Genomic DNA, 27,947 nt, shown 5'->3' on the forward strand with positions numbered 1-27,947 from the left:
CATACGCTTAGCTACTAGCGGAGCTAACTGGTAGATTAGACTCTTGCCGTATCCGGTCAGCAAAACAGCAAAAAAGGATTCGAGCGCCATCTTCTGTTCTTCTTTTAGATAAAAAGCCAAGTCTAACTCGTTCATTGTAGCGGCCAAAGCCGATTCAAACAACTGGTGTTCATCCATAGCCATCTTGCAATGTGTACTAATGACTTCGACGTCACAGCGCTGTCGTCATCTGTTTAGCTCACCTCTGGCCCGCCTATATCAGATAACCCGATGTGATTGGTGCAGCTCGGATTCAAGGGCATATTTAATGAGCATCATTACTCGACGCCAGAGTAACTCGCTGAGCAAATTCAACTTGTGCTCTCGCGAGAACTCTCGATTTTCAGGGGGCCTGTTTTTTACCTGATTGACCATTTTTAAAACTAGTTTGGGTTAAGCTGGTATGACTGGTTGCATAAACTGCTTAGACTATTCTTAAAAGATACTTTTCTTCAAGACATGTCCTAACATTTTAAAATCAGTTATATAAAAAGGTAGATTGGTTTAATTTGAATTGGAAAAGTAAGACTGATTACCGCTTGTCTAACTGCTAGTTGGTCAAACCAGTTCTTAAGACACAGTCTTAAAGGGATACTCCACTTTTTTCGGAAATATGCTCATTTTACATCTCCCCCAGAGTTAAACAGTTGAGTTTTACCGTTTTAGAATCCATTCAGCCGATCTCCGGGTCTGACGGTACCACTTTTAGCATAGCTTAGCACAGATCATTGATTCTGATGAGTCCAGTAGCATTTCTTTCAAAATGACCAAAGAGTTTCAATATTTTTCCTATTTAAAACTTGACTCTTCTGTAGTTAAACCGTGTACTAAGATCGACGGAAAATGAAAAGTTGCGATTTTCTAAGCCTATATGGCTAGGACCTACTCTCATTCCGGCGTAATAATCAAGGAACTGTGCGGCTGTACCATGAGTGCAGCAGGCGTAATGATATGACGCAGCGCCTGAAAATAGGTCTAATAGGTTAGACAAACTTAGTCCCGGTCACGTTGGAAGAAGTTACCGAGCTGGGGACTATTTTCAGGCGCTGCGTCATATCATTACGCCTGCTGCACCCATGGTACAGCCACACAGTTCCTTGATTATTACGCTGGAATGAGAGTAGTTCCTAGCCATATAGGCTTAGAAAATCGCAACTTTTCATTTTCCGTCGATCTTAGTACACGGTTTAACTACAGAAGAGTCAAGTTTTAAATAGGAAAAATATTGAAACTCTTTGGTCATTTTGAAAGAAATGCTACTGGACTCATCAGAATCAATGATCTGTGCTAAGCTATGCTAAAAGTGGTACCGTCAGACCCGGAGTTCGGCTGAATGGATTCGAAAACGGTAAAACTCATCTGTTTAACTCTGGGGGAGTTGTAAAATGAGCATATTTCCGAAAAAAGTGGAGTATCCCTTTAACAACTGGCAGCTGTGTTTCTTCTAGCATTATTTGTTTGACATTGTAAATGCATTGTTTTAAGCAGGTAAACTGTGTACAAACTAGTCATTCATAGTTCAAGAATACAAATAATGTATTTTTGAAGTCAATATGAAAAAATAAGTCAGCCAATATTGGTATACTGTTTGCCTTCTTTGTATATCATCAGAATATACAGACTACCTGTATGATTCAGCAAAGAGTAAGATCTAAAAGAGCAAATCTCATAAAAACATGCCCATGTCACAAATAATACAACATTTTAATTACAGAAATTACATTCAGTATAAAGACAATGAAGCCCTTTTGGAGTTTTTGCATTTTTATTAAGGTTTACACTGTGACATTTTTCATAATAATTATCCAACTGTAATACAATTGATGATAATGACAATGATTTCTTTTTTTTGTAAATAAGCATAAATGCAGCACAACCAAACCTTTACAACCATTATTATAAAAATACTTTAAAATGTTAAACTTCATATTTATAATTTTGAATTTGAACAATTTTTTTTTTTTTTTTATTATTATCTTGAACTGGACATGATTATGACGATTTGCCCAATAATTTCACATTATTGACTATTGCACCATCAATTCACCATAAATGATAACAATTCACCTTATGTTACATATGATGCATATATTTGTAAATTCCAGTATTTCTGTAAGTGTGTCATCTTGAATTACAGCATGTGTTCTTCTCTAATTTCAGGCTGTCGTTTAGAGCTCTGTGCTCTAGTAGGTGCTGTCCAAGGTCCTGAACTTCTCTAGCCCAGCTTCACTCTACTACATGCTAACAAGCAGCTCCTGACACCCGGCTCCAGCACTCTTTACATCAACACACAACTTTCAACCATGGATGAGGGTTACAGAGATCGTTCGGCCTTTATTAAAGGCGCTAAGGACATTGCCAAAGAAGTCAAAAGGCATGCAGGTAAAAAGGTGGGCCGCCACGTGGACAAGGTGGCTGATGAGTACACCAAACGCTCTTATACTCGCTTCGAAGAGGAAGACGATGACGACGACTACCCCGTACAGGCCCAGGACGGCAGCTACTACCGCAGCAATAGCAGGGCCAATGACGACGAAGGGGCTCACAGCGACTCTACAGAAGGCCACGATGAGGATGATGAGATCTATGAGGGCGAGTACCAGGGCATCCCCAGAAACGACTCAGTGGAAAAGGCAGACAGACAGGGGGACGGAGTGGGACAATCTCAGTTCCGGGACGTAGCGCAGTATGAGGGCGAGAGGAGGAAGGACCAGGAGGAGCTGGCACAGCAGTATGAGACCATCCTTCAGGAGTGTGGCCACGGCCGCTTCCAGTGGACCCTCTACTTTGTACTGGGTCTGGCTCTGATGGCTGACGGCGTGGAGATCTTCGTGGTGGGTTTCGTCCTGCCCAGTGCTGAGAAGGACATGTGTTTGTCTGAGCCCAACAAAGGGATGCTGGGTAAGTCAAGAACAGCTTATTAGCTTTTATTTGTGGTTTTTGCTTTGGAGCGCAACAGTGCCCATCATCTTTTCCTGCAATCTTTTCTGGAAATGTTTTTTCCATTCATTTATCCAATAGGGATTTTAAGAAAGTTAAGAGGTGTATAAAAATATTACAAACTTTGATTTGAAGCAAAAAAGTGAAAATCAGACAAAAACTTAACAGCTTTAATGAGGGAAATATTACTGTATTACAGTTATCATTAGCTCTTTGACAAATTGCTTTAGTTCTCTTTTGTAAGTAATTTTGGATTAAAAACCACCAGCCAACAGGCTGGCCAGGTTGGGAGCCTACTAAGACAAGATGTAAGATGTTTTTTCAGTAGGGATGTTTAAGACCAGGTCCAATGGTTACTTTTGCTTACAAAAATGGCTTTCTGTGACATATAAACAACATTCATCTCAAGGCTAGTTTCTACTGCCATTTTGTGCCCAATTCACCATCTGTCAGTCCATCCAGCAAGGACACTCGCCCATCCTGGTCGAACCCAACGCAGCATTGACGCAGTTTGAGCTATAATTAACTGACAATAGACTGCTGAACAGCACAGTGTGCTTTCATGGCTTATACTGATTCCTCTGGTGTATGACACAAATGTTCTAGTAGTGTGTTTGCATGAATAGAGTCATTCATGCAATGAATGAGCCCCCCCACAAAAAAAACAACAACAAAAAAATAAGGTATTATCATTAGATCATTGTCCACAAACACTTTTTGGTAGTTTTAACTGCTATACTCATCAATGAACGTAAGTGTTGCTGCTGTTAGACCATATTCATTATGTTTCTTTATGTTGTCTCTTTTTTTAAATGATCTTTTATATGATTCTTCTTATGACATCATTGTATTCATTGTGTTACAATGTGAGCTAGTGTACTCATGTCATTGCTTGTTCATTGAGATATTCTGCCTGGGTCTCAGCTTGAGCGTGTCTATGTGTGGAGTGCCATTAGGGAGCAGGGCCCTTGGTCTCTCCCCTGTTACAAAACAGCCCTGACTCATGCTGAAGTGCCATTTGCATCTCTGCTGGGTCCTTGTGCCTAAAGTTTCCATGCATGCGCAGCTGCAGCTCTGCAGCAAAAATGCTTCAGCCTCTGTCACATGACATGCTCCAATCAAATCCAACAGCGTGGATGTGTGGGATGAAATGGCCCGCGGAGGTTTTTTTTCCTGCTCACTGCACCCAGCAGTCGACCTGCATGTTTCTCTACTGATGGCTTAAAATGCAGAGACCTAGAAGAGACAGCGCAATTTGTTTGTGTAATATGAAAATATCATGAAGAAAACACTATTATTATTTATCACGGCACTGAAAGTAAATCGCCCCATTAAATGTTATGACAAATCAGCCGTCAAGGAGATTTTATGGTTTGATGGATTTGTATTCATCGTTTATTTGGATGGATGGAAAAGGAGATAGATAGATAGATTAGATAGACTGATTGATTGATTGACAGATGGATAGGTAGGTAGATAGATAGACAGAAGTATTGTAGATATATATATAGAGAAAGCTCTCGATGACAGCAGCTTTTATGTCAGAGTTCTTTTGGCCTGTTACCGTGACAGCGGTGAGGGTGAATGGTGACGCCACGCCACTATACCTTTGACAGAGAGCGTTTAGTCTGTTTCTCACCAGAACACCGGGTGCCAAACGGCACATTAGTCTGGGTGAAACTGAAGAACAGAATACACAAACCTGCCACAGTCCATTGCGCTCCCCTCATCTGTGACGCAGAGACACTCGCAGAAAGAAAATAATGCACTAAAAATAGTGTCCCGGCCCCTCCCCCGCTTTCTGTCTCTTTTTCCCTCACTTCCTCAACCCTGGAGCTTGTGTGCTTTCCTGTCACTGTGCGGGAGAATCACAGCCTCCTCTCTCTCCCTTCCCCCTCTGCTCTTTCTCTCTCTCTCTCTCTCTCTCTCTCTCTCTGAGGAGGCGGAGGTCAGCTGTCTCCAGGCACTCCCCTCTTTTATTTTTATTTTATTAGATATAATTATACAATAGACAACAAATAGTATCAACGTGTAAAACAAGAACCGGAACAACCACCAGAGGAGAGAAGGAAAAAAAAGACAAAACGTACAATAATAATTCAAGAAAAGATAAGCAAATAAATAAAGGAGATTCAATCAATTAGAGCATGTTAGGACAAGAAAATGTGACAAAATGTAAAGCGGTATTTTAAAGAGAGCACAACAAGACAATGTTTTCCTTGCTTTGGTCTTCTCTGAAACAGAAAGCGTTTGAAGGTATTGGTGAAATTCATTGAGAAAAACTTTGAATAATGGCTTATGATTAGAAAATGTACATTTATGAATATGAAATTTTGCTAGAAGTAATAGATTTATAAAGTAAAATGATTTTTCAAAGTTTTTCTCCGTATTAATAAAACTTAATATTGCAGGCACTCCCCTCTCCTGCATCTCTGAGACCCCTCTGACGTCATGCAGACGGCCCCGCCCACTCAACCATCACTGAGCCCTCATTGGCTGGTTCATACTGGAGTAGCATAAAACTTCCCTTCCCTTTAAATTCAAGGCATGTGGTTAACCACAAACACAGCTGTGTTTATTAATGCTCTCAGCTGAGTAAGTTGTATAAAATCGCGCAACACGTGTTCATCTCCATTGTTCAGGTCTCCCTAGCAAATGTGCTCTGCATCACTGGCTTTGAAGGTCATAAACGGGCCTGCATGAAAGCAGAATTCAGCAGAATCCACCGAAAGCAAACGCTCTTCACATATACAGTACACATGTTTGCTTATGGAATATTATTGAGAAAATTATCATGCGTTCATCTAGTCTGTCGTTTTCTAGAGAATTATTTGTGCAGCCAAGGATCCAGCCCCCCAGTATATATACTAAACAAAACAATACTATTTTTAATCATTTTACAGGTTTTTTTTACAAATTAAAATGGAATTTAACACAACAGAACTATTTTGTGCACTGCAGATAGATAGATCTGCATGTATTTGAGATTGTGCTGCAAATAAAGTATCTTTGAGTTTGTGTGGCAGCTGTCAGCACTGCTTCTCTCTCACCTTGGCCTCAGATTAGGCCTCTATGGCATACAGCCGTGATGATGGGCCTTGATAGGCATCACTGCAATGCAGCGCAGGGGTCTGTTATCTCAACCCCTCCTCTCCTGGGCCCATCGGCTTACACTGCACAAACCACAGCTCTCAACACCTTCTGACTGTGCCAGTGAAGCACTGTGTCCATTGGGCAATGCAATGGCAGACAGGGGTATGTACTAAAATGGGACACTGGGATTTAAAAATGACAAGGCCATACTTTTGCTAACAACTGAAAGTTGTGTATGCAGCCTGGGTTGAATTTGATGACAGATTGGGTAATTGCAGAACAACACAAAGACAATAACATGAACACCATAAGAACCAAATATATTTACTTGACAATTGTGTAAAATACTTTTTAAACTTTTAAGATAGTTTTTCTCTTTTAAGAGACTTTATCCTAAGATATATGGAAAAAAATCCATATACTGTTTTGTGTGTATATATATATATACAGTATATACAGTATATATATATACACACACACATTCTTTTATGTTTTTAAATGAGTCTCTTATGTTCAACAAGACTACAGTAAAAACAGTAATGTTGTGAAATATTATTACAGCTTAGAATAACTGTTTCTTATGTTAATATATTTTATAATGTAATTTATTCCTGTGATGTCAAAGCTACATTTTCAGCTTCTTCAGTGTCACATGATCCTTCAGAAATCATTTTAATATGCTGATTTGCTACTCAAGAAACATTTCTTTCTTTTTAAAGTATTTCCATTTTTTATATATTTTGAAATGCTAAATATATATTTTATGCTTAATGGAGTGATTTGCGATTCCCATGCGAATCACATAAGGAGTGGAATTTGTATGATCCAGAGTAGTCATCTATGTAGACCATTTCATGTAGGATGCTGCCTATATAGGCTGCTAACAGTAAGACAGCTCACTAGGTTTTGTAACAGAGTCATTGTGTTTCGGATGATTGTGTGCTTAAGTAGCTTAGCCAACAAGACCCAAGGTGTAAAAAGATGTTAATCCAGGGTTAAATGTAGTGTGAGAAACATAACTAAAATCTCAATTAACTCTCTTCAGATGCGAAAGAGCAACATCTGAGGAATATCATATTCCATGGGTCATTTATATTGTATTCATGCACTGCTTTATCAGTATCGTGGCAGCACATCCATGCCAGCGGTGCAAGCAGTCTGCGTTCACACTTCCAGTCACATGACCAGCTGCTGGTGGAGCTGTGAAAGAGTCGTCATTCAGCAGGCAGTGTGAATTCTCTAAACCAAAGAAAACCTCTCACACGAACAAAAGACAAAATGAATTTGAGCTCTCAGACACAAAACAAAGAAAGCATTACATTCTATAAAAGAAGCAAACTTTGACATTTTAATCGAATTTTAGCTCATGTAGCTCCAGCAACAAGCGCCAGTACCAGAATGGTCATTTTACCTAACACACTGCTCTGTTGGTCACTTTGATTTACTGTCTGAATGGAGTATGACCATTAGTCATCTTGATCTGATGCGGTATGATTTGGACAGGATGCTGGTATGGTTATTGATCCCCCTTGTCTCTCTCTCTCTGTCTATCTTTCTCTCACAGGTCTGATTGTGTATCTGGGTATGATGGTGGGTGCCTTTGTGTGGGGAGGTCTGGCTGACAGAATTGGGCGCAGACAGACCCTTCTGATCTCTCTCTCCATCAACAGTGTCTTTGCTTTCTTCTCCTCCTTTGTCCAAGGATACAGCTCCTTCCTGTTCTGTCGTCTGCTCTCCGGTGTGGGGTAAATGCACATTTCACACCACCACTGTCTCTCTTTTACATTTATTAAAAAACTATTATGTTTAGAGATGAGGGTAAGACAAAATTCAAATTTGGGTCTCTTTCAGATAACTTTATAAAAATAAATATGACATAAAAATAGTTTAAAGTAATTATTAAATAGATAAAGTGCATTCTAAAATATCAGTTCTTCCATATATATATATATATATATATATATATATATATATATATATATATTTATTTTTTATTATTAGCTTTTATTTTTTATTTTATTTTATATTATATTTTTATTTCTATTTAGCTTTAATTTATTTTTAAGTTTTAGTAATATTAGTATTTGTACTTAAACTTGTTTTATTTCAGCTAATACTATTTCAAATTTTCGCTAGTTTATAAAAAAAATGTCAGCTTATTTCAGTAAACAAAAAAAATATTTGTAATAGTTAGTTTTTGTTACCAGTAACAACTATAATATATATTTATATATTATAAACATATAAATGGACTTAAACTTATATACTTTATATATAGTTGTTTAAATTCATTTATATAATTTCTTATATTTACAAATTTTATAGGTGGCGTTTTAAACAAATTATTTATAGAAATGTCTTCTAATAATTCTGGAAATTCTCCATATACTGTTTGTATAAGCATGTTTATACTGTAAAATAAATAAAATAGTACTAAGAACTATGCTAGAAGCTGTTACATTTTTTATTCCATTTTAATTCTACTTACTGAAATCTTTAAAAGAAAATGATGTACAATATCCTAATATTGGAGTGCCTCTGTTTCATGCTGTAGGATCGGTGGCTCTATTCCCATTGTTTTCTCATATTACTCTGAGTTTCTGGCTCAAGAGAAGCGTGGTGAGCACTTGAGCTGGCTCTGCATGTTCTGGATGATTGGAGGCATCTACGCTGCTGCCATGGCCTGGGCCATCATTCCCCACTACGGTAACTAGCACACTTAAATCGTTCGGGTGGTGTACTGTAGCTTAATGGTTAATTGATCTCAGCTGGTAGCTGAAAGGTTGTAGATCCATTAACTCGAGACTGTGCCCTTGAGCAAGACACTTAACCTCAGCTTACTCCAGAGGGGACTGAACCGGTAACTTAAGATGGAGATGTCCCAGAAAGTAAATCCACTAATTATCGTGTTGTGTTGTGTTGTGGTGATCTGTAAAGATTTTAGGGATGTATGAACAATCCAGAGGTTATAGAGGTTTTAAATCTTATCAACTTCTCTTCAGAAGTAGGTCATGATTTTAAATGCCTAGTTACCATGAATACTTACCAGAAATGCCACACTAAAAAAAAAAATTGGTGGAGAAACAATTTTCACTCATAAATTGCTAGTAAATTTCTTTGTGTGAGGAACGTAATTTTAAAATCAGAGTTTCCCCCCTTGAATGGGAGATATACTTATATACACACATCTGAAAAATAAGTTCAGAGTAAGCTGCTTCCGGAGAAGTGCACGATCCAAGTTGTCCTAAACATGAGATGTGTTTTATATTTATATTATATTTATGTGTTAAACCTAAATGGATTTCCCTACTGTCAGATAGGTGTGTTGTTTAATGCGTTTGAGATGAGTTTTCCTCAGTTTACATCTTATGGTTGTATACTTACCTGTAAATTTTAATTAGCAAACAAATCTACGTTGAAATTTGCAGACTTCAATTGATGAGTGCCGGCACACGCTTGTGCGTCAAATGGATGGAGCAGATTAGAATGAAGCGCAATAATTCTAACCTTGTTCTAAGACATTTTGCTAACATATTTAGCATCCAAAAGTGTAAGCACAATCTCTTCCCCCAATTTCAACAGCACCATAAACTGAAGTGTGTGTGTTGCTGCCAGCAATATAGACTTTATGCCGAACGTCACATGAACAAACAGGAAAACAGCTGTCATTGCATCTGCTTGTCTGAGAAAGTATTAATGGCAGTATGAACTGACGGCGATATCTATGGGCTTTTAAGGTAATCTGCTAACCTAGATAGCCCTTTTTATTGTTGGAGTTTTATTCGATTCAAATATCTAAATGTTAGTGAGAGGGAAAATAAAAACTTCAATCGATCTGCATATGTGTGATGTACTCATCTTTGCTCGCTCCTTTGAAGGTATCTTGAGTAAAACAAAGTATTTAACGAAGCACCTGAACCGGAAGTTTTACAGCATGTGGAAGTTTGTTGTGTATAAACCCTATTGACACTTTTTGTTTTTTTAAAGACAGACATAGTTTGTTCAGTAAACCACTGTTTAATAAAAAAAAGTTACGTACCGAACCTTCCGAACATCATTTTTATGAACCGTTACACCCCATATGAAATAGTGTTTTATTGTAAAACTAACTCAAGTCTTTGTTTTGTTCAAGTCTTTGTTTTTTTTACAGTGCATCTCAATTGTGCTTTTTTTGTCATAAAAGTTTCAGAATTAAGCCTAAACATTGTAACAGCTAATATGGCTTGATGCACAAACTGTGCCAGGTTTGGCTTGGGTCATGAATATTAATTATAGTATATGTAAATATTAATAATTAGCTATTTTGTACAGCAGCAGCAACAAAGCAGATCTATTCTGCCAAGACCAAACATATCAACATTGTCATATCCATTACCATGCCAAACACTCATGACAGAGTTTTCATGACAGAAATTAGTTCACTAACATATGGCCTTTTCTTTAAACCAGGCTGGAGCTTCCAGATGGGATCAGCCTACCAGTTTCATAGCTGGCGAGTGTTTGTGCTGGTCTGTGCGTTTCCCGCCGTCGCTGCTATCGCTGCGCTGACCACCATGCCAGAGAGCCCACGCTTCTTCTTGGAGGTTAGTGACGTCCCACATCTTGGTTTTTTGGTTAATTCTGTAGGTAAAACTTGCAGAATAAGCTACTAATCAAAGATGACTTTGATGCATTGTGTGTGTTTTACCAGAACGGGAAACATGACGAAGCTTGGATGATTCTGAAGCAGGTCCATGACACCAACATGAGGGCTAAGGGATACCCAGAGAGGGTTTTCTCTGTGAGTACAGCTAGAGTCACCCCTCATTCCTTCAGAAAGAACAATAACATTAGGACAGAAGGGATTTGTGGGAATTTTTATTTTCTTAATATGAATTGGAAATTAATTATGCAGTCACGCTAATAGGTTTCCATTAAATGGCCGAGCTGGGAGTCAAATTGGCTTTCATGCTCATTTAATCAGGGTCAATAAAGTTATTATTTACATGTTAATCATGCACACGTTTCATTTGATATTTTGGGATATTCTATAACTATTATAATTTCATAGTTCACAATAATTAGCATTGTAAATCTTAATCATATTACTTAATTAGACTCTGCTCTCCTCTCACTGACAAGTAGTTTTATAGAAATATCCTGGGCAAAGGAACAGGCCAAGCAAAAAAGGCAAAATATTCTAGTGGTCTTTTAATGGTCTAACCATTTTGTTTACAAATCACTGGTCACAAAATTTGCAAGAATTGCACAAATACTATTGATGAAGTAATTTAGCACAGAATATCCTTCCATAACTTGCAGACAGCTTTTTACAGGAAGAAGAGTCAGTGTTGTTCCACTCAATGTCAATGGCTTCAAACAGTTCAGTAGTTGAAAAAATGTCTCCCAGTTAGTTTGAGTTTAATGTGAGACCAAATATTCACTATAGGTCTCAAATCTGGACTCTGACCAGGCCAAAACACCAGCCTGATGAACTTGTTCTCAAGCCACTTATTGTTTGTCTTTGTAATTTGGGCAGGAGCATTGCTGAACAATAACATCTGATCATTACTCATTTGTGGGAAGCAAGCTATTCTGCAATATTCTCCTGTACTCCAAAGCATTAAATGACTTTTCACAGTGAAGCATCTCACCAATACCAGCAGCTAAAATGTTCCTCACACAATGCCACTCTTCCTTCATGCTTCACTGTGGAAGAGATGCATTTACTATTATATTTCTCAGCATATTTTCGAAGACACCGCTCTGGAGCATCACCACGCAACTCGTGTTTCATTGTGATTCATCACTCAACACACAACCCATATTCTGCCAACAATTTCATTCAGTCTTTATTTTCTGAGACAGTTTTTAAGAAATGCATTTGCTTACATTTAGCTAATTTCCTGACCAATTATTTGTGGATAAGACAATTAAAAGTATAGTGTTTAGCCATTTTTGCCCAGGAGTGTGTGTATATATATATATAGGCTATTCATGAGTAGATTCCTATCACTTAACCACACAAACCTATCAGTAAAGTATCAAGGCACTTTTTCAAGCATGTTGTGAAATCCCCAGGTCACCACCATTAAGACGGTGAAACAGATGGATGAGTTGGTTGACATGGGTGGAGAGGCCACAGCCTGGCACCAGCGCTGGAGGATCAAGCTGACCAACCTCTTCCACCAGGTAGAGTACGACAAACACAGACAAAGATGAAAAAGACAAACACCATACGAAAGTTTAGTTTGAAATGGTCTACAGGGGACATATTCTACACTTTTGTACCATTTTATTTTATATCAGTCAAGGTTTCTTGCACCAAAAAGTCATCATTTCATTGTACATAACCAAGTTAAAAAAAAATGAAATTCATATTTATATTCCTCAAGGATGCATTAAATTTATCATAAGTGGCAGTAAAGACACTCATAATGTTACAAAAAGATTTCTATTTCAAATAAATCCTGTTCTTTTGAATACTGAAGAAAATGTATCCGCAATGTTTCCACAAAAATATTAAGCAGCACCAGGGATATTATTGTTAACCAAATCTAAAACTGTTAAAAACATTTTAATTGAAATAAAGGTAAAATAAAATAAAATAAAATATAAATATTAGATGAAAAACTTTGCAGAAATGTTGCTTTGGCAAGTAAATGAAATAAAAGTTTTAAGTTTAAGCACTAAAATTGGAAATAAATAAAAACTAAAACGAACAAAATAAATAATTTATTAATTAAATAAATTAAATGTAAATAGTATTATTTGAAAAGAACAAAACTAATAAAAATGACAAAAGCACATAACAAAATGACTAAAGAAGAATCATGTGACACCTATGCATTCAACTTTGTATAATACCGAACAGGCATTGATATAAAATGTGGATAGTCATATTAACATGCTTATGCAATAGTGATATTGTTACTGTGGCGATTCTGATTGACACACATTTGCAGCTTAGTTTCCATAAATTGTAAATGTTGAAATGTGTCTACATACAGCGAAAAAAAAATGTGTAGGATTTACTTGTTTATAAACAATTTTCACAAATAAGTACAAAGAAAAGGCAAGTAACACATCAGATTAAAAATTACATTTTGAAGTAGAAAGACTGAAATAGTATTTTCCTGTGAAACATACTCCAACAATCTATTTTGAATCATTTTTTCCATAGTTTAATACATCAAACTAATTATTTTATGTTGGATTTCCAGGTGTGGAGCAACTTCCTGACGGTGTTTAATCCAGAGTACCGGAGGATCACCTACATGATGATGGCCGTGTGGTTTTCCATGTCCTTCAGGTGAACTACACCGATCTTTTCCAGACCATCTGATGATTTGTCCATCTGCATTGTTTCATGACTTGTTGCTCTCTGCTTCCAGCTACTACGGGTTGACCGTTTGGTTCCCTGACATGATCAAATACCTGCAGAAACAAGAGTACTCCTCACGCACAAAGGTCTTCATCAAAGAGAAAGTGGAGCATGTGACCTTTAACTTCACCCTGGAGAACCAGATCCACCGGAATGGAGAGTACTTCAACAACAAGTAAGGGCTGCTCACTGGCAGTATGCCAAACATATTTCAGTAAATAGAGCTGACCTTTCTATGAAAGGTGAATTTTGTTGTGACATTCCGCTTGCTTTTTAAAGGAATATTCCAGATTAAATGCAGTTTAAGTGTGATAGAATGGCTTAACAACCTTGAGTGTCTTTTGAACATGCTTCTGTTTTTGTTTTTGTTCTTTTTTTGTTCTTTTTTTTGTAGAAGAATGCAAAATGGATGGTGAAAATGTGATTGCTATTGTATAATTTTATAGTAAAAGAAATTTTTAAATGTCTCACACAATATTATCTCTGTTCCAAGTCAGCTGACTACCGAGACAGCATTTTAAAACATCATATATGTGAAGACAACTTCTTTTGGGCCAAAATATAAATCATCATATGCTTGATGAACATCATCATTTACCATCAACGTCCGTCAACGGGCCATTGAATTATTAGAAAAATAATGCACACCCGAGGTGTAACATTACCACCTCGGGTGTGCATTATTTTTCTAATAATTCAACAGCCCGGAGTCAATCATTATGCTTATACTACGGTTATCACACCTCAAAACATTGTTCAGATGATGTATTTCAAGACGTTTGTCAAGTTTTTGTCCTTAAAACGCTCTTCTGTGTATTCGGCAGCAGCGTCTCCACTAATAGCGAAACTGTAAGTTTATCTGCTTCAAGAACAGAGCCGTTATTACATCGCTAGTGAAAAATGTCTTGTAGCTTTTAAGTTGTTAAACTATTTTACTGATAAAATTGTCTGTGCGAGTGTTGGTCCATGCTGTATGTGTGTCCGTTTAAGTGTGCGAGAGAGAGCGGGAGAAAGAGAGTATGTGCTATCCATACGTAATAAAAAGTAATTTTGTGGCAAAAAAATCATGGAAATAAATTGTTTTTGTCCTGTTGTTTACTATATTTATTTGCTCGGTCAGTGTCGTTGTGGGTTTTGGTTCTTTTGCGGTTGTAGGCTATAAAGACCTTCGAAATAACTGAAATCATTTGGTGAAGTGATGTGGAACTGCAATGCGGTCAAGACTTGCCTGGATCTACTTTAGCCGTGCGTTTCCCTGAAAATAATTGCACACCTTAGAACGCTCGTCAGCCAATCAGATTCAAGCATTAAACAGCCCCGTAGTATAATAAATGTTTATTGCATTACTTTAGTGTCAAGTGTGTTACCATGATGGTGTTTAGTATTTGAATGAATGACACCTTTTATATATTAGTATTTACCTTCTGTGATGAGCTTTGATTCTTCATGTGACTTTCTCATCACCATCTGTTTTTGGTGGTTGTCAGTATATTACAAAGGTACAAAACAGATATTAGTTTAGGTTGGTATATTAAAATTATATCAGCTAATGAAATATGTTTTTTTCTTTACTGTAATTTGTTGAATCTGTAAAATGTTATTACCATATTTTTTATGGTACATTTCTGGCAATCCCAGCTGCCTTTATTTGGAGCACTTTGTGAAAGCTAAATGAAATCTGAATACCGTCTGGTCACACTTTAGAATAGGGTCCAATTCTCACTTTTGCCTCAAACTCCTAATTACTGCTTTATAATAGTTAGTAAGGTAGTTGTTACGTTTAGGTATTGGGTATAGGATTAAGGGATGTAGAATATGGTCATGCAGAATAAAGCATTAATATGTGCTTTATAAGTACTAATAAACAGCCAATATCTCAGTAATATGCATGCTAATAAGCAACTAGTTAATAGTAAGAATGGGTTACCTAAACTAATGTGTTACCAAATTTCTTAGTGGATCTTTTCTCTTTGCCATTAAAGGTTCTTGAATCTGAAGATGAAGTCTATGGTGTTTGAAGACTCCATGTTTGAGGAATGCTACTTTGAGGATATCACATCAAGCAACACCTTCTTTAGAAACTGCACCTTTATCGCCACCCTTTTCTACAACACTGGTGAGAAGAACACAGGTTTCACCCTCCTGGCTATAAACAAATATAGCACTGCTGAATGTTTTTGAATGTGATCGACACATTCAGACGTATAAAATGTTTGGATTCGAGCCGTAGGCATTCAAAGCTATGATCCTTTATAAGAAGACACTCATGTGACATGTTTTGCTACGGTTAAAATGGCCTCAGGTTTTAGAGCTATTGAACGCATTTCAGGTATCCTAGCAACACCAGCTCAGATTCTTCCTCTTGACTGTCTGTGAGGGAATGACAATCTGCTTTTCCTAAATCAGTCGTACTGGGCGTTTATGATTGTTTCTCTGAGCAGCTTGCAGATGAATGATGAAACTTAAAAAGCTTTGAGTCTGTTCTAAAATCTAGTTATCTGCCTACCTAGACAGCATTTTAACTTTTACATTTATGCATTTGCAGACACTTTTACTTAAAGCAATTTTCATTGCATTTGAGGTGTATTTTATCAGTCCATGCATTCCCTGACATGCATCATTTTGCTGTTCCAAAAGAACAGCAAATCCCAGAATGATTGCAATGAGCTTAATGAACGCATTAATTCAAGATGGCAATGAAGTGAGAGACTATGTCCTGGTTTCACAGACAGGGCTTGGATTAAGCCAGGATTAGGCCTTAGTTAAATAAGGATACTCAAGTAGTTTTTATATACATGCCTTAGAAAAACACATTACTGGTGTGCATCTTAAGACATATTTTAAGATATTTCAGTGCAAGTTGCTTTCAGCTCAAATATGCATTTTAGTCGGTGACTAAATTTAAAAGGATAGTTCACCCAAAAAGGAAAATTAGCCCATGATTTACTCACCCTCAAGCCATCCTAGGTGTATATGACATTCTTTCAGATGAATACAATCGGAGTTATAAAAAAATGTCCTGGCTCTTCTAAGCTTTATAATGGCTGTTTTTGTTTTGTCCATAAAAGTGCATCTATCCATCATAAAAGTGCTCCACACGACTCCGGGGTGTTAATAAAGGCCTTCTGAATCGAAGCGATGTGTTTGTGTAAGAAAAATATTTTTATTTATAATATGGATAGATGCACTTTTGTGGACAAAACAGAAACAGCCATTCACTGCCATTATAAAGCTTGGCAGAGCCAGGACATTTTTCAATACAACTCTGATTGTATTCGTCTGAAAGAAGAGTGTCATATACACCTAGGATGACTTGAGGGTGAGTAAATCAAGGGGTAATTTTCATTTTTGGGTGAACTATCCCTTTAAGCTTTGTCTGTGAAACTGGGCATATAATAACCATATCTTGTGTGAATGGGTATTTTGAAAGCAGCCACAAGGTTTTAGTACAGAGCCAAAATGTCAGTTTACACCTGGTATTAAGATGCATTTTGTATCGGTAGATCGGATCACAAGTGGTCAACGCTAAATACAGGGGTAAACGGGGTCTAAAACGTTTTGAGCTTGTCCACTTTCGACCAGTTCCAGAGGTAGTGCGTTTGAACAGCCACAAAAGACGCCTACTTTCTGCCGTCTGACTTAATGTGTAAACATTATGGGAAGCGCACTAGCCAGACGGGAAGCACAATGCACAAAGTACAATGTTCTCTCACCATTCCTGATTTCTAACAAACACTCACAGTGTTCGGCGTGGTCTTGCAGCTGTCAGAGAAATGAAAGCTGCTGCTCTCTGTATGTTTTTCCATCATCTTATTTTACGTTCATATGTAAATTATGCAAGCTTTTTTTTCCCATTATATCGAAAGATCTGAAAAAGCCCATGCATTTACCCTCCCATAGACCCTCCCCTCGAAGAAATCAGGACAGAAGTGGTCCAAAGTGGACAAAAGAGACGGATTAAAATACTAGGTGTATATACTGGGTATGTGTCTCCCTCGTCTACTTGTGATCCGATCGACCAAAACGCATCTTATACCAGGTGTGAACAGGGCCAGAAATGCTGTTGTCTTCTAAGCCTTCTAAGTAGCTCAATGGTTTAGAACACATGCATAAAGCTGTCATCTATCTGGCCTAGAAGTGTTTACGTAAACTGTTGTGGAGGAATAGCTGATGCGTTGGTTAACAAGAGCCCTCGTCTGTTTTTAGACTTGTTCAAGTACCGGCTGATCAACAGCAAACTCATCAACAGCACCTTTCTGCATAACAAAGAGGGTTGTATGCTGGATTTCAGCGATGAGAACAACGCCTACATGATCTATTTCGTCAGCTTCCTTGGCACGCTTGCTGTCCTGCCTGGGAACATTGTGTCTGCTTTGCTTATGGACAAGATCGGACGTCTAAGAATGCTGGGTAAAAAACAAGTTGCATCAGAGCTGAACACATTTTAGAGCTTTAAAAAAAATGAAGCAATTGAGCTTTTAAAAAATAATAAACATTTGTTCTCACTCTCCTCCTCTGGTGCAGCGGGTTCCAGTGTGATTTCCTGCGTCAGCTGCTTCTTCCTGTCATTTGGAAACAGCGAATCCGCTATGATCGCCTTGCTCTGTCTATTTGGGGGCATCAGCATTGCATCATGGAATGCCCTGGATGTACTAACGGTGGAGCTGTACCCCTCGGACAAGAGGTGGGCCAAGTTCATATTTCTGTGATTACTGCATCTACCACAATTGCCACTTTTCTCTCTGCATTGTATTAATACAATGACCTCAGTAAGTATCTGGACACTTGCATGTTACGCCACACTTTAAAATGAATAATTGTCATGGAATTAGATAAAAACACGATTCTCTTCTTCTTTTAATATTTTTTTATTTATTATTATACTAAATGAAAATGATTAGAAACGTTAATAGATCAAATTTTCTGTCAGTCATTTTGTGCTGCATTGCCACTGCAGTGCAGATCAAATACATTATAATTTAGGGGATATCTAAAAATTCTCAGTCAAAATGAATGAAGTCTCAGTGGTTCTGCCACAGAGTCCTTATGCATTATTTCTAAGAAAATATGTTGACAGTGCCTGCTCAACAATGTGTGCTCTTGAGCACCTCTAAGAGGTAATTTACTGAACAAACATTTGATTTCAGAAATGTTTTGAGATAGATAGATGATTGGTTGATTGATTGATTGATTGATTGACAGACAGACAGACAGACAGATCGTCCCCAAATGGTAGTGTGGATACTATATAGATAGATAGAAGGACGAACGCATAGATGGATAGATTTAATATATTGGATCCATAATTGTCTTTCTAATAGACTGCAAGTGGTAAAGATGGACAGTGCATTATCACCAACCATTGTTCTTAATACCGGCGCCCCCCAGGGGTGCGTACTTAGCCCATTTCTTTATATTCTATACCAGTGGTTCCCAACTCCAGTCCTCGTGACCCGCTGCTCTGCACATTTTGTAGGTCTCTCTTATCTGACACACTCAGTTCAGTTCATGGAGTCTCTCCTAATGAGCTGATAATCTGGTTCAGGTGTGTTAAATAAGGGAGACATACAAAATGTGCAGAGCAGTGGGTCACGAGGACTGGAATTGGGAACCACTGTTCTATACACAAATGACTGTCAGAGTCCATTTACCACTACTCATTACTTTAAATATGCAGATGATGCAGCCATTCTTGATCTGCTTAATAAGGACAATGACTCTTTTAGCACATTTTAGTACGTGGTGTGAGGATAACTTTTTGAACCTCAATATTTCAAAGACTAAGGAACTGGTCTTTAGCTCCCCAAAAACCCAGATTCATGCTTCTAGCATTACCATTAGTTGAAAGGGTAGAGTATTTCAAATATCTCGGCATTACTGTGGATCAAAATCTCAACTTCAGCCAGCACATTCTAGGGGTTTACAAGTGCTGTCAACAAAGACTGACAGCTGTTCGCAAACTTAGACACTTGTCTGTTCAGCCTCGTCTTCTTCTTCTTTTGTATCGCAGTATTATTGAGCCAGTCCTTACTTATGGTACCATTTGTTTTTTTCATATGATAACAGTTACCAACAAGAACAAATTCTTAAAGATAACTTATTTAGCAAGTAAAATGATTGGTATCCCTACCCCTAATTTACCACCCACTCTATAAATATTTCATCCCCCTGCCCTCTGGTCGTAGGTATAGGTTACTGATGTGTAGAAAGGCCAGGTAAAGTAAGAGTTTTGTTCCTGTATCTATACGAGCCCTAAAGACATCAGCCATTGATACGTCACTTATGCTCTCTTTGTTGTTGTTTAGTTTTTTTGTGATGTAAGCAACTATTTTTTATTCTATTATGTGATAATTTAACATGTTATTTGTGTTTGTGTTATGTACGCATCTACGGTGGCAAGAAATTTCCTCTCAAGGACAAAAAAAAGATCAGATAGACAGATCCAATTGATGTCATTTTTAATCTTTTTCTCCCTTTTTTCAGAACTACAGCCTTCGGGTTTCTGAACGCCTTGTGTAAGTTAGCAGCAGTTCTGGGCATCAGCATCTTCCAGTCGTTCGTGGGCATCACTAAAGCGGTGCCCATCCTCTTCGCGTCGGGGGCTTTGGCGGTCGGAAGCTTCTTGGCTCTCAAGCTCCCCGAGACTCGCGGTCAGGTGCTTCAATAGTGCGGTATTCCAGCAAGCAGCTGGCAGCGTTTGAGTAGGGAATGCCCGACTTTGTCGCCCCCAAATCCCAAACCCAGTCCGTGAGTGAGCAATGCTGGAAGCAGCCCTAACAAATCCCACATTTACAGATATCTTCATTCCTCCAATATGTGCAATTGCATCGTTATTTCATTTTAATTTCATTTCATTCAAATCTACATGTATAAATATGTTCCCTGCTGATATCTCATTGTCTCACAGGAATATTGTGCGTGTGTGTGTGTGTGTGTGTGGAAAAACTGCCATGTTAAACACATTCCAATTTTGCGTTACGGTACGAATGTGAAATTTAACATGTTCATTTTGACTTTCCCTTTAATCTTCATCCAAGCCATCATGCGGTTTGAAAACCATCACTGAGGACCCGTGAAATCAGTAGATAGATATATTTGAATGGACAGTGTTGATCTAGTGGTGCTGGTGATGGTTGTTGTTGCTTTACTCTAGTCCTTTGTGTCCCGAGAAGTGTGTGATGCCGCAATTGTCTCCTATATCGGCTCAAGCACTCCTCGCTTTTTAGATGTTTTACAGCATAAATGCTAACATTACATAACTATAGACAGTGTATCATTGGTTCACTCATTTTTTGTTGTACTCCATCTGACGAATTCGGTTGTTCTTTCAAAATGTGTTGTGCATGCAATGAAGCGCGACATATGCTTGAAAATGGTGAACATAACTGATGACAGTGCTCTGTATTACACTACTTTACCCATGATTCTTTGGACATGATGTAAAATATGAGAGTGACATGACAGGTTGTCATTAGTTTGGTTTAGTAAGCCATTATTCATATTTTGCATTATTGTTTTATACTGTTTTCCAGAGCAGTTTCAGTTGCGTCCCTTTTGAATGTGCGCAAACATTGAGGCGAACCTTACATTCGCCCTGTTCTCATTCAAAAAATCCATTGAACACGTGAAAAAAACAGAAAAAATAAAATGAAGCACAAAGTGATTTGATTAAAAACAATAGGTTTATTTTGATGATTATGTAAATTATGTATTGAATATAAATATATAAAAATTAGCTGTAATCCAAGTCTGTCTGTTTGAACACTCGAAAACTATTATTAAATATACAAACATATATATATATATATATATATAAGAAAAATATTTACATGTTCAGATGTTGAACTAGTATCAACATAACGTCTTAGATAGATTCCATTTGATGTATGTATATACAGGTTTTCTGTTCATTAAGGAATTTAATTTTTTTTATCAAAGCAAATATATATAAAAAATGTCTGAATAAGTCCACTGATTTGCAGCACACACAAACGCCCTCCTTCATGTTTTCTCTTGTGTTCTTGTAAAGAAACAGAGGTATCCGTCTGTATGTGGGTGTGTGTGTGTAAAGTATGGAAGTACGTGTGCTTGCATGTGAAATGTTGAGTGTTCTCTGAATATTTGTATTTATTTATATAACTGTTTATGAGAGTTTGATTTTATAGTATTTTTTACTTTGAGTATCTGTAGAAGCAGATGTAGTGCCACATGCAGGGTGATTTTTTTGCTGTATCATTGTTGACCTGATGTTCAATTTTTGGTGACTTGGTAGCAGTAACTGAATATAGCATCAAAAAGAGGCGAAAGTCAAAACTCAATGGATTTTAAAACCGATGTGTTGTAACGTTTGATGGGAAACAAAAACCATGGATATCCCATTAGGACGAGCACTAAACCGTGCAACTTGTCCAACTTGCTACATTTTACCAAGCACAATTAATACTAGTTCTAGTATCATTGAAAACTGGTTTGATGACCAGATACTGACGCAAAAAAAAAAAAAAAAAATGGAAAGACAAAACCCCACCCGGCTGGAAGCTATATTTCAGCCCTGTTCCTTTTAAACACAGCCAGCGCTTACACAACAACAGTTTTTAGTGTCATTCAACATTCTTTACTGCCATTTTGTAGGATAGCAGCCATATTATGTGCTCAGAGTAGACAACCAACCAATTTTTAGATTTAAAAATACTTTAACCAAAGTGGTTACCAAACACAAACTGTTCATTTTAGGCACAAATGTAACTTTTAAGCGCTTACAATGTTTATAACAGCCTTACATATTATTATTTCAATTGGAGAAATTGGCATTGCGCAGTGCCACGCATCACATTGTTTTAAAACGACCTGTCGTAGAAACTGCCATCCCTGCCGTGACCTTCCGTCACCAGTAGTGTCACAGATGCTGTAGTGACAATCTGTATGTGTGCCATGTGTGACCGTGCGCATCTTTAATTGCCAAATATTTTCTACTTCCTCGGTTTGTACTGGCAGATCTCTCATCACGGCAGACAAAAACATGATTTGTAATAAATTGACGTTCTAGCAGGGTGTGGTGATCTAAGCAAGCGAGTAAAGAAATAGAAAATGAAAAACAAAACAAGGCTTAGAGGTGGGCGATGTGACCAAAATCTTATGTTATGAGTCATTTTATTTCACGATATCACAATTTAGATATTTTTGCTTTAAAATATATCACATTTTTTGATACCATTGAAATTTCATAATTCTTGTCACCATTCACAAAAAATGTATACTAGCCTAAGTAAAAAAAACAACTCTCAAGCTTACTGAAGACAAGTTAACAGTGACAAAGAAACTACAATAGACATAAATTAAATAGACCTAGCTGAAAAACTTCAAGCACTAGAAATAAAAAATACTATATAAATTGTATAAAGTAATCAAATGTATAAAAAACGGTGCATAGTCTTCACTGTGTAAATTAAATAGAATTTGTTTCTTATTAAACTTACAAAAGTTAGAGAAATTTTCTCTTTTTTGTTGTTTGATTAACATTAATAACGACAGCAGGTAGATTGGGAAGCTGTCTCTTTAAGAACGACTGCACGGATCCAATATACTTGTGCGTTTTCTTTCTCAACTCTTCACGTTCACTTAAGACAATGAATAAGTGACTGTGTTTACTTGCAAAGACATGGTCACTTTGACACATAAGTATGTGTATTTAACCGTTCAAGCCCAGTAAGTCGTCAAAAATCACTGTTCATTTCTCCCACGCTGAGAGAAACAGCACGCGCGTATAGCGAAACGAGTTGTCTTTCGCTGTTTACTGCGCTTTAACGGTTTAACATCACTAGTTTTTAAACAGCAATACTTAAAAATGCATGCAAATGACTGCATAGCACAGAAACATCACATGAGTGTAACCGCGATGGAGATGATAGTCCAAAAATCTCCGGTTGACAAATTTCTACCGTATATCGTAATATCGCCCACCCCTAACAAGGCTTATAGACATATCTCTCAATCAGGTGTTTTACGCACTTAATGCTCGTGCAAACGGTTAAAATAAGCCGAAAAGCTGGAAACAATTAGAGAATGCTTGAAAAATATAACTATTAAATATTTGGTTTGTCAGTGAACTGTTTGTACGCACAACCAATCGTTCGTTAAATATAAAACTTATTTGATGTCACCATTTCCAAACAGTCCTGCTGCAGTTTGTAACCCTTCATATGGTCACATCTCTTAATGTGTCGCTGTTGTTCCCTTCATCGAATTCCGTCATATTTGCTGTCGTATGCTGTGAATTACAGTAACTAATCTCAGTGAAGCAGTGACTTATCTCTGTGCACAAGCAGTCCTGGATTTGGTGCACGTCATCACTTAAGATTGTGTACTGGTTGCAAGACATATGGGTTTTGTTACAGGGTCTTTTGTATTTCTGAACGTGCTCAATTAGCAACAACCAATCTCGTGTGCAAAAAGAAATCAAAGCAATAAGTGGTAAACATGTTCGCTCTGCCCCCAAACTATCGGGCAAGAAAGCACACTAACCCCCGGTCTCACAGACCAGGCTTAAGCTAGTCACAGACTAAAATGCATGTTTGAGTTGTTTTAACTGAAAGCAACTTCAAACATATCTGGCTTAATCTAAGCCCCGTCTGTGAAACCGGGCCTAAAATGTCCGCTGGCCATATTTGATGAAACAGCAGCTGAAAGAAAACAGGCCAACATCCGTGTACTCTACAAATATACCATAGGTCTTCTGATGCTTTTGTCAGTTTCAGTGTATTGCCATAATTTAAATGTGACAGAGAGTTTATCACCTTATCATTGTACTGTGCTGTAGAGATTGTAGATGTTTGTATGTAAATGAATAAATATGTGGAATAATAAAAACAAAAAAGATAAAAATGTTGAACATGAGAAACAGAGTACTACTGTATGTTGTTCATTTTGTGATTTGTTTTTTTGTACATAAGAATGGAAATGTTGACATTATCGCTGAATATAGATTCCATCCTTACCAAAATGGTTCTGTATTACAGTTTGTGAGAGATTTACTTTTGGGTTTTTTGACTCGTATTCGGGGGGTTGGACTGCGCTTGTGCAGTTAAAACTGTCCCTCAGTGGATTTAAAACGTACATACGAATAATAAACAAATGGTATACTGCTTGAATAGATGATTTGAGTTCTTGATGCACCACATAGACAAACTTTATATGCATACTAAACAAGAAATCTGTTTTACTCACCCTCGTGTCATTCCAACCTCGTACAGTATGACTTTTTCTTTCGTGAAACACAGGGCTTTTTTTCTTTCAAAGCCCTGTTTCCATATGAATGAAAATGGACCCTTTTCACAGACTGATGACGTTTTAATAGTCATCAGCATCGCAAATCCTGCAAAGTTTTAAAAATGCATGCACATTCATAACACTATACTTTGTATTATAGTACCTTTGCATCAAATATAAAAACAGCTTAAAGGGTTAGTTCACCCAAAAATAAAAATTCTGTCAGTAATTACTCACCCTCATGTTGTTTCAACCCCGTAAGACCTTCGTTCATCTTCGGAACACAAATTAAGATATTTTTGATGAAATCTGAGAGCTGGCTCACTCCTCCATAGGCTTCTAGGTGACCGAAACTTGCTGGCCCAGAAAATGTATTAAAGAGATCGTTAATATAGTCCAAGTGACTACAGTGGCTCAATCTTAAGTTTATTAACGATCTCTTTAATACATTTTCTGGGCCAGCAAGTTTCGGTCACCTAGAAGCCTATGGAGGAGTGAGCCAGCTCTCAGATTTCATCAAAAATATCTTAATTTGTGTTCCGAAGATGAACGAAGGTCTTACGGGGTTGGAACAACGTGAGGGTGAGTAATTACTGACAGAATTTTCATTTTTGGGTGAACTAACCCTTTAACGCTGCAGCTGTTAGGGTGTTTCTTATACAGAGTCTATGAGTGATGCCATTATCAATCTCTCTCTCTCTTTTTTTTCCTCTTTTTGAAAGTTGTGAAAACACTTGTGGAGTTTTTCTTTTGCTAAAGTCTCTCATTCACCATAGGTTTACCCAACTAAACTTCCGGAGAAACACGGAAATATGAAAAGGGTCAATACCATTGACAGTAAAAGAAATGGACACAGCGACCCCCCCATTGGATTCAACGGAGAAAAGTGAAGTCAATTAGAAGCACTCACTTCCTGATGGCTGAGCGTACTGCGCAGACTCAAACTGAGCTTGACGACGTAGATGTGACGTGAGCAACCCGTCTGTCTTCTAGTAGCTGTGCCGAGAGAAATCTGAATCACTCCCTTCCGAAACTTGCAGAGACGGAGAGTGTGAGTAGGAGGTGTCCATGAGCTAGGAGCAGGAGAAACTTTTGCTAAGTATTCTGGTTAATTATTTTGTCATTTTGCCTCCACGTCCCCCCGATTGCCCGCGAGCTTCTCCTCCTGTCCATACGGTAATTTCTCTACTGTGCAACAAAGAGTCACATGGTTATGACGCAATCTTTAGCCTATTTTTACAAAAACTGCTTCTACAGGGCCATAACCTAAGCTAATGGAGCCTTTTATACATTTTCGTGTTTCTTTAGAAATAAATAATGGACAAATGGAGTCTTTAAACGCCTCAGATGTAAAGTTATTCGCTGTCAAAGTGACGCCGAAATGAATGGGAGTCAATGGAATGCTAACAGCAGGTGATGGTCTGCTAATCAATGGCGGCGCCCAGGGAAGCTTCAGTTTTTTCTGGAAGATTACCCCCTTGGTCAATACTTTATTGCCATGCTCAACAAAAGGTGGGAAAGCCGCATAAAAGTATGACATGTCTGTCCTCTAAAGACTAAATAAACAAAATAATCTGTGTGAAGATCAGAAATGTATATAGCCTAGGACTCAGGGGCGGTTCTAAGGTCAGTGGGTATTCGGGGCTTTAGCCCAAACTAAAATTGGGTATTTTAAAAATACTATTTTTATATAAAGGAATGAATTAATTATTTATAAAAGCGATTTATAGGAATAAAGACAAATAAAGGCTTATTGTATCACAGGGTTTTTCCTGGCTCAAAATGAGATGGAGGTGGTAAAATCCTAATAATGTATTTTAATAATAAGGTAATTAAATGTTATTTTTCATAGATCATCATATAGCCTAATGTGTTTTCGACATTATTTTTGTGGGTGGAGCTTGGTACCTCTAGGGGGGTCCGGGGACATGCCCCCCCGGAAGAAATTTTGGTACATTTTAAAGATAAATTTATTAATCTGGTGCACTCTGAGTCACCCAAATCCACTGTTAAAAATAAATAATCCACCCGCCAACCGCCCATATTCTTTGATTTAGATTTCTGCATCTGATCACATTACAATTATTCAAATTCTCAGTGTTAAGCATGATAATATGGTAACATATCACACTGACATAGGCTGATTTAAAATGAACATTTGTTTAAAATAAAAGTTCTTCTTTTGGCAAAATTACATTTCCTTAATAGCCTAAACAGAGGCTTTACTCCTTTCAAACTTACATTGTCAATGTTTCATTACATCACTGTTTGAAAACACTCAGAATATTTTTTTTGTACCTTTATAAGGTTTTATTTTATTAAATGTTTGCTCATCTTTCATTTCAAATTCTTAAATTTGATCAATATATTCAATTAAAATAATAAGACATTAGGCTGTTACCAATCAAATTAAATAATTTACATTGAAAAATTATAACTGTATGAAATTAGATTATTTTAAATATTTTTGATATTTAAATAAAAAAAGTTGACTAATTTGCGTCCCCGGATACTGTCGGTAGTTGGACATTTTTATTGTAAAACAGTCAAATATTAAATGTTTATCTAGGCTACGTACATTTTACCAGACATTCGTTCACTTCTTTAAGCATTTTGACATTGATGAGCTAGACCGCTGAACTTTTAGTCATCCTAACAAACAGAGCGGTGCGTAATGTAGTGCATCAGAGCAGCATCAAGAATATAAAATACATTGCAGTGAATCTCTTATTTGCATCTTAAGTTTATTGCCAATAATAATGACAGGTTTGCGAAAGTGTAGAACTCGGTGAGCTCGCGCAAAATACATCTTCAGCACAGCGACTCATTTAAACGCCTCTGATTGGCCGATGCGTTCAACAGACATGTCTGTGATTGGCTACAATGCTCAACGCTGCAAAAGCACGTCGTAAGTACCTTTAATGCAAAGGGAAAAATAAATAAAACTGTAATATGCACTTTTCATGATTAGGTAATCGCGACTGCTGTAGGCTAATCTTATTCACATTTGTTTTTCTGATGAATTGTTTTGCACTATGAGAAAGACAAGGTAACAAATTATTCGGGGCTTTACTAAAAACATTCGGGTCTTAAGCCCCCTTAGCCCAGCCCTAGCGCCGCCCCTGGCCTAGGTCTAGGTGTTAATTTTTCAAACCGAGTCAAAATGTTATCTAACTCCAAATTGCTTAAAAAAATATTTTCAAACAAAGCAATTACGTTTTTGTACATGTAGGCCTGCTTCTGAATG

At 37.4% G+C, this 27,947-nt stretch overlaps 1 protein-coding gene across 1 annotated transcript in view; it reads left to right on the forward strand.

The window, feature by feature from the left end:
- sv2a (synaptic vesicle glycoprotein 2A) overlaps positions 1 to 24,574 on the forward strand; it is a 39,008-nt gene extending 14,434 nt beyond the window's left edge. The window contains exons 2-13 of the mRNA XM_084385434.1: positions 2,200 to 2,940; positions 7,637 to 7,817; positions 8,627 to 8,778; positions 10,522 to 10,655; positions 10,763 to 10,852; positions 12,133 to 12,243; positions 13,275 to 13,363; positions 13,446 to 13,610; positions 15,418 to 15,551; positions 17,642 to 17,845; positions 17,960 to 18,119; positions 19,919 to 24,574. Coding sequence (XP_084241560.1) covers positions 2,343 to 2,940; positions 7,637 to 7,817; positions 8,627 to 8,778; positions 10,522 to 10,655; positions 10,763 to 10,852; positions 12,133 to 12,243; positions 13,275 to 13,363; positions 13,446 to 13,610; positions 15,418 to 15,551; positions 17,642 to 17,845; positions 17,960 to 18,119; positions 19,919 to 20,102 — 2,202 coding nt within the window. The 5' untranslated portion in view covers positions 2,200 to 2,342 and the 3' untranslated portion in view covers positions 20,103 to 24,574. The remainder of the gene's footprint in view (positions 1 to 2,199; positions 2,941 to 7,636; positions 7,818 to 8,626; positions 8,779 to 10,521; positions 10,656 to 10,762; positions 10,853 to 12,132; positions 12,244 to 13,274; positions 13,364 to 13,445; positions 13,611 to 15,417; positions 15,552 to 17,641; positions 17,846 to 17,959; positions 18,120 to 19,918) is intronic.
- Positions 24,575 to 27,947: the final 3,373 nt, after the last annotated feature.

Source organism: Rutilus rutilus (assembly GCF_951802725.1).
Source record: "Rutilus rutilus genome assembly, chromosome: 17".
In the NCBI taxonomy this organism is placed as follows: domain Eukaryota; kingdom Metazoa; phylum Chordata; class Actinopteri; order Cypriniformes; family Leuciscidae; genus Rutilus; species Rutilus rutilus.